Here is an 8,217-nt window from a genome sequence, read left to right on the forward strand (position 1 = left end):
AGCAAAGAACAAAACTAAGATAGTCTGACTTGGGTCCCTGCCAGCGTGTCCTTGGTGTACCTGGTCTTCCTAACTCTAGATACCACCTCTGAGTTCTCTCAAACTGTGCCACGTGAGCAATGATTATCTTTATATCTGTGTTGTTTTCATGGGTAACCATGAATGGGAGGCTTTAATGTGCTTTGTAGAGAGCGCACGATTTTCCTGGAAGAGATGCCATATCATGTGGTATTTAAGACTACAGACTCTGGAGCCAACTGTTGGACTTTTCTTAAACCCCAGCTCTACCACTCTGCAGCTGCATGACTCTGGGAAAGGTGACCGCCCTGGACCTTAGCTCTTTTTTTTTTTATTTTAATCAGTAAATCGAGAATAGGAAAAGTGCCTGTATCTTCATTGGGTTGCTGTGACAGTTGAATGAATGAATATACGTAAAGCACAAAAAAAAAAGACTCCCTGGGCAGAGTAAGCACTTTATGTGTACTATCATTATTAAAGCATTGCATTTTTACAGAGTGAATGTGACTTTGTTTTTCAGTGTCCAGAGGGGACTCATTATGTCTGCACTGTTCAGAACTGACTCCCCAAATTCTGCTGGCATAGTGAATATTTTTCCCTTGAAAGATCCATCTCTATCTGACAGAGTGTTCATTTCTTAGTCTTTAGTCTTAGTCTAAATTATAAACATGGTGTAGGAAGTAGAGCAGTGAATCGAAGTAGAGCATTGGGACTTTAGTCCCAGCTGAGTCATTTACCAGCTGTGACCTTGGGTCAGTCGCTAAACGTCATCAGGCTCTGCCTCTTTTCTCCTCGAGAGAAGGCTAGACGATAAAACTTCCAAATCTACTTATAAAATCCCTTTTCTGTGATTGAGGTGATGGGGGTAAGTATACTTTAACGAAATGTTAGGCAAACCCATCCTGATGCATCCCGCTTAGTTAAAGCCTATTATCAGAGGATTTAGCTGTTATTACGTAGGTAGGATTGGCAAGTACATGAGTAGGTTTTGAGGAATGAAATATTCTAAGGCATTTTTTTTTCCTAAGGCATTTTTTAACACAAATTTCCTCAGAGGCAAAACCATTTATCAAATTAAATAGTGTATCATGGAGCACATTGGATAAAATAGGTGACTTATCCTTTTGCTGAGTCTCTGCTTTGTGGAGGAACTCTCCAGCAATCAGTGTAAACCCCACATCCTGCACATTGTCCTCTGCAGTTTGGGGTTCCTTTACCACTGCAGTGAGAATGGAGAAGGGAGAGAAGAAGGACTCTCTCCTCTTCTGTCTGTGCTAGGGAGGAACAGGTTCTGGTTGCCCCACACTTGGTCCTTTGGGCCCCAGGGCTGGTATCAGCTTATATACTTCACCATTTTTTTAAAAAAAAATATTTTATTTACTTATTGGAGAGAGAGAGAGACAGAGAGAATGAGAATGGAGGAGGGGCAGAGGGAGAAAAAGAGAGAGAAATAGACTTCCTGCTGAGTAGGGAGCCTGACCCAGGGCTCCATCCCAGGACCCTGGGATCATGACCTGAGCCAAAGGCAGATGCTTAACCAACTGAACCACCCAGGCACTACATACTTGATCATTATTAATGAAGAACTAAAATAAGGAATAAAAATAAGGAGAAAAAAATCTTCCTCAAGCACTGATGTTACTGACAGCTGATGATTTCCTGTGATCCTCATATGCTTTTTGTTTTGATTGAGCCTCTAGAGCCTCTTTTTCTCCATCAGCCAGATGGGAACATTGTCTTTAGGGTGATGGAAAAGACAGAAGGAATGTGGGTAATAATAGTTTATTAAAAGGCAGATTGCAAGGGTAACCCAGTATATAAAACCCCAGCTTACCAAGCATAACAGTGTGTGATTTACTTTACAGAAGATGTTTTACTTTTTAAGTTCCTGTACACTGAGTGGCTGATTTAATTTTCAGTTCTTTGAAGGACTTCTCCTTCTTCCTTCTTCTTCTCTTCTTTCCTCGTTTTCTCCCAAGCCTGGGAATGCTGGGCCTGGGTGGAACAGGAGTCGCAGCAGTGTGCAAAGTCTCAGACCAAGGTGAGGGAAGAGTGCACCGTCCTGGGGAATGCAGAGAAGGGCCCCCTGAGGTTGTTTCTTACTACAGGAATCTCAAGAGGCTACCGGCAGCCACAGAGCTGATGGGGAAGGCTCAGGTTGAGGTCCTTGGCTTAAAGAGCAAAGACCCTGGACAGTGCTACTAAAGAACTTGGGGATAATCCTTGAAAAAGTGAGCTCTGAAGGTCTGGGTCCATTTTCTTACTGAGCAGCAGCACTTAATATATAGAGTGATGTCACTCAGGATATGCCTGGTCCATAACTTTCTTCTTTGGTGTATATTTCTACTGTTTGTAGGGCCAAGGAGATCTGTTGAAGAACGCCAAGAATGAAGCTGTAGAAAACATGAAGCAGATCCAGCTGGCATGCTTGTCTTGTGGACTTAGTAAAGCACCCAGCAGTGGTGCAGAAGCCAAGAGCAAACGCAGCCTGGAAGCCATAGAGGAGAAGGAGAGTGGCGAGGAGAACGGGAAGCTGTGACCCTGAGCAGTACTGAGATGCTCACCCATCCTTCCCTTTGAGGACTCTGGTTTTTCTTTCTGGTTTTCTTTCTTTAAGCTTTTTAGAAGTTCACAAAAAGATGCCCTCTATAAGGTGTTGGACATAGAGAGATATTTTCACAATGTCAGTATTTTAATGTAGTTAATTTATCTAAGTTAAAACCTTTAGTAGCAGTGTTTAAAATTCTGAGATGTATGTACATACCCATGTATGGTTGTGGGTGGGAGTGTGTGTGTATGTGTGTGTGTGAGAAGACAAAGAAAGAAGAAGGAAAGAAACAAAGAAAGAAAAAAGAAAGAAAGCAAGAGTGACAGTGAGAGAGAGAAACATTGAGAAAGATTGTGATCCTATGAAAATCTATTCTATGTTGCATTATTCATTTAGTAAGTTATTACTTTATCATTTTGGGGCAAATTTGTTAATCTGAAATTCTAAGGAGCACTTACTATAACCGGTTGCTGTGTTTAATTTTACTTCTCTACCTTTGTCATTTAATTTAGAGAGCTTAACATAGGTTATTATCAAAGGAAGCCAAATTTACCAATGCATAGATGTTTTGATAGATTAAATGTAGATTAGAAAAATTCCTAAGAATCACAGTAGAAATAAAAGTGACTAAAAGGTAAACAAGTGATCAGAATTTCTGAGATCAGCAAAATCATTTCTTCAGTTGAAAACTCTTTAAACTATTTATTAAATAAAATAACTTTTTAGAAAGTTGTTTTCTAGTTGTTTAATAAACATATATGATTTCAATGGAAAAGCTGATCATAAATGAGTTTATACCCACCCATGTGGAACTTTGAAACACAGTGAGAGCTCTGTTGTAATTAGGATTTTGATGTGACATTACTTTCAGTCATTCTTCCAAACTGGGAGCCTAGCATTCATTTTTTAAATGCACATGAGCAGTTAGGAGGCTTGTCTTTGATTAAATATAATTTATTGTACTAAATTTGAATTTAAAGACATCATTCAAACAATGCCACATTATCAGGCTGAGCTGATACAAATTCTGTGGATCAGATGACATGTTTGTGATGATTTAAGAACTAACTGATTACAAATAAGATATGGTTTTAATACATGAACAAAAACATACACACAAAAGAAGCAAACTTAATTAGGGTACATTTATAATTGCATCTAGATAATTTTTACCCTAATATCTTCATAAAGTACTTGAGTGTAATATGTTTGTTACCTCCAGAAGAACTAAATGTTCTATGGTTATGAAAATATATTTATTTAAAACATTGCTTTTATTTTGAAAAGCTTCTTAATTAATTTGATTAACAAATACGCTAGTTTTGGGGGAACCTAGGGAAGTAATTGTTGACATTTTGCAAATATAAGCATCTTCTATAGCTACCGTGTTATTTCTGACTTCTTAACACTATTATGTTCATGTTGCACATTACTGAAAGTAAAGATATGAAACAACACTTTTATTGTTTTCTTTTATTGTCACTTCATTGAAAAGACAAAAAAATAATGAAAATAATGAAATATAATGATATCATATTAAAAATGTCTCAAAGGGTATGGTATTTCCATGGACCAAATATGATGAAATATCTCCTTGGGTTTCAAACGGGGAATTTGGGGAGACACATGAGCTCATTGTAAGACAGGTTTCCAATGGTGCTATGATCACCTAAAAAAACTTCTTTACCCTCCATTAGACTTAACCTACACAGTAAAAGGAATAGTGGGGGATCCCTGGGTGGCACAGCAGTTTGGCGCCTGCCTTTGGCCCAGGGCGTGATCCTGGAGACCCGGGATCGAATCCCACATCAGGCTCCCGGTGCATGGAGCCTGCTTCTCCCTCTGCCTGTGTCTCTGCCTCTCTCTCTCTCTCTGTGACTATCATAAAAAAAAAAAAAAAAAAAAAAAAAATTAAAAAAAAATTAAAAAAAAAAAAGGAATAGTGGAATGCAGGTATCTAACCTCCTTATGATAAAAAGGAGATGATAGAGACCCACTTTACGTGAGCCAATTGGTTGGTTTTACCTGTGGACCTCTTCACCTCCCTGAATTTTATTTAGAGAAGTCTGTGCCATTACTGGTGGTACGGAGAGGGGGGAAGAGAAGGTAAAGTGTGAAAGCTCTAAAAGAATATTATTAATTTCTTTACTTGAGACTCAAAGCCAATTCTTAAAAGTGTCTTCCCTAGTTCATTCCGTTTGTTCTGGAGCTCCACTCACATTTAGGAACTTGCCCAAATGTTCTTGAACTGGTTTTGTTTTTAGCTTAAATAAATTAAATTTGGGAAAAAAAAAAAAAAAGTATGCTTGAGAGTGATATGGGTTCCACATCATCTAACGCTACTTCTGACAAGGTTGTCTGCTATTCTCTACTCCACTGCATTGAGTTTGATTGATACCCAGTGAGTGAGGGGTGGAGCAGGGTGCAGCTTTAGATTTTGAGAATGGTCTTGCCTCTGGATAGAATAATAAAAACATATAAAACTTTTTACATTATTACGTCCTACCAGTGTCTGTCTTCTTTCCAGCCTTGTAGTGCAGTAGAAAAATCCTCTGTCTGTCCACTTAGCTTTTGACAATGCTAGGAAGATAATGGTAGATATTAACTCCATTTTTGTTTATCAATGTTTATATTACCAGGGAGATTTGAAGCATGGATGGTATATACTATCACTGACAGAGCCACCGATATAGTAAATGGAAGAATCAACTTTGGATTCTCATTTGTCTGATTCTACGTGCGAAGAGTATTTGTTCAGTGGTTTTGGTTTTTAATTTAATTTTCAAAATTTTAGGGATCCCTGGGTGGCGCAGCGGTTTGGCGCCTGCCTTTGGCCCCGGGCGCGATCCTGGAGACCCGGGATCGAATCCCACATCAGGCTCCCGGTGCATGGAGCCTGCTTCTCCCTCTGCCTGTTGTGTCTCTGCCTCTCTCTCTCTCTCTCTGTATGACTATCATAAATAAATTAAAAAATGTTAAAAAAAAATTTTTCAAAATTTTAAACTAACCACAAATGAAAAGAACTTTATTGTATTATTTGATAATAAAATACTAATGATCAATATAAACATGTAAAAAACAGAGATGTAAAAAAAATCACCCACTATTAACATTTAGATTTATACTTCTTCAGACACTTCAGAGTTTATGCACATATCTAAATATGCTTTGATTTTTTTTTAAGATTTTATTTATTTATTCGTGAGAGACACAGAGAGAGAGAGAGAGAGAAGCAGAGACACAGGCAGAGGGAGAAGTAGGCTCCCTTCAGAGAACCTGATGTAGGACTCCTTCCGGGAACCCGGGATCACGCCCTGAACTGAAGGCAGATGCTCAACTACCGAGCCACCCAGGCATTCCAATATGCTTTGATTTTTAAGAAAATTGAGGTGACATTATATAAAGTGTTTCTGTAATAATCATTTTACACAATAAAGACAATACATCATGAATCTCTGTCAGTAAGTAAATATGTACATTGGAGTTCTTAGCCTTTTAATTGAATCTAGTCTAGTAATAATGTATTTTATTTGGCCACTAAATCTTTTAAAAAAAATTTAAATAGTAGACAGCTTTTAAAAATCAGGAAATTTGAGATAAAGATCTAATTTTCTCCTTCTTCTAAAGGAGTAAATATTCTGATGATACTAGACACACTTCCACACCACCCCACTTCTTACTTGTCATTAATTAATTGGAGCCGCCTTCTCCAAGAGGGTCATGTGTTGGCCAGGTTGCCAAAGAGCTTCTTCAGTCATTTGTGTTACACTCTGCCTCTGTAAATGTCTTAGGTGTTGATTCTTGATCCAGATTTTTGTTAGTGTCTTATTATGTGGATTATCATAACATATTTAACCAATCCTCTATTTTCTCTCCTAATTTCTTGTCATATAGGCATTGCAGTGATGAAAATCCAATTTTCCAAAGTGGCTCAATTTTTTTCTTTAGGATAAATTTCTATAAGTAGAATGGTTAGGTCAAAGGATACATAGACTTTTTAGAGATTTTGAGGTATATTGCCAATAGTCTCCAAAAAAAATGTATGCAATTTAAATTTCCACCAGGAGTTTATGAGAATACTCAAATCTTGGCTGATACTAAATTTAATTATTGTTACTTAGATCTTTGCCAATCTGCAAGATTAAAAACTTTTTTCCTTGTATCTACTGTCTAGGGAGAGTGAACATATTAGTATGTTCATTGACTATGGATAATGTCATATAGATAGTTATGAGTTTTCTGATCATTTTTGAGTGGGGTGGCAACTTTTAATCCTTTTATTATTATTTTCAAGAGGTATTTACTTAGTAGGAATCTTAACTCTGTGTTTTTCATATTTGTTACTAATGTCTTTTGATATATAGATCCCTAATTTACTCCGTTATGATTTTTTTTCTTTATGATTAGTGTTAAGACATCTTTGTCTTCCTATGCTCATGAAAATATTCTCCTATATTACCTGTTAGTAGCTTTCTTGGTTTACATTTTACATTTAAATCTACAATCCTCCTAGACTTGATTTTTGTGTATAGTGTAAGGTAAAGGTCATTTGTTCTCAGCATGGATAATCAGTTGGCCCAGCTTATTTACTATAGACTGTCCTCTGTCCACAATTCTGTAATGCTACCGTTCTAAAAAATGAAGCACTCTTGTATGTTTGCATCCTATTTCTGGAATCTTTGTTTGGTTCCATTGGTCTGTGTCTGTCCTGGCAACATTACTGCACTGTTTAATTATGATAGCTTTGTAATGTTTTGGTGTCAGAGAGAATAGGCCTCCTTACTTTTCTTCTTCTTCAGCATTTCCTCCATTATTTTTGGTTCTTTGCATTTCCATATATCAATTCCTGTTGGATATCTTCTGGAATTTTTATTGGTAGTACATTGAATGGGTATATTATTCTGGGTGGTTTGAACATATTCACATTATTGAATATTCCAATCCATCTGTGAGATATATTACTCCATTTACTCAGGACTTATTTAATTTGTCTTAATATAGTCTTATAGGTTTCTTTATAAAGGTCTTGCACATCCTTCAGTAGATTTATTCCTAGATATGTGATATTTTCCACGCTATTAGAAATAGTATCAGTTTAAAATTTAAATTTCCAAATTGTGGTATGTAGAAACTATATTAGATTGGTTTCTAATGATCATGTATCAAGTGAACTTGCTAAACTACTTATTGATTTTAATTATCTATTTATTATTTTGGATTTTATAGGTACATAATCATGTCATCTGCAAATAATGACAGTTTTGCCTTTTTCTCCTTGACAGTTTTGCCTTTTTCTCCTGATCCTTATGCATTTTACTTATGTGTTTTATCTGTTTTTCTTGATTTGTAGAACTGGTTAAAATCTCCAGTATAATATTCAATAGAAGTGATGTTAGTAAACATCCTTTCTCATTCCCAATCTCAGAGGAGTTTTGCAGTATTTCATCATTATTTATGATGTTTACTCTAGATTTTGGTAGATTCCATTGGGGAATTTAAAATTTTTTAAATATAATTTTTGCCATTTATATGTAGATAAAACTATAAAACCTTTGGAAGAAAATATAGGAGAAAATTTTGTGATCCTGGGTTAAGACTATGAATTTTAGATATGACACCAAAAACATGAGTAACAAAGGAAGAAATAAGAT

General features: G+C 36.4%; 1 protein-coding gene across 2 annotated transcripts in view; it reads left to right on the forward strand.

Moving 5' to 3' along the window:
- PLCL1 (phospholipase C like 1 (inactive)) overlaps positions 1-4,023 on the forward strand; it is a 328,706-nt gene extending 324,683 nt beyond the window's left edge. For both annotated transcript variants that reach the window (XM_038585268.1, XM_038585269.1), the window contains exon 6: positions 2,375-4,023. In XM_038585268.1, the coding sequence (XP_038441196.1) occupies positions 2,375-2,557 (183 nt within the window). In that variant the 3' untranslated portion in view covers positions 2,558-4,023. The remainder of the gene's footprint in view (positions 1-2,374) is intronic.
- Positions 4,024-8,217: the final 4,194 nt, after the last annotated feature.

The sequence above is a fragment of the Canis lupus genome, chromosome 37 (genome assembly GCF_011100685.1).
Source record: "Canis lupus familiaris isolate Mischka breed German Shepherd chromosome 37, alternate assembly UU_Cfam_GSD_1.0, whole genome shotgun sequence".
NCBI lineage: Eukaryota > Metazoa > Chordata > Mammalia > Carnivora > Canidae > Canis > Canis lupus.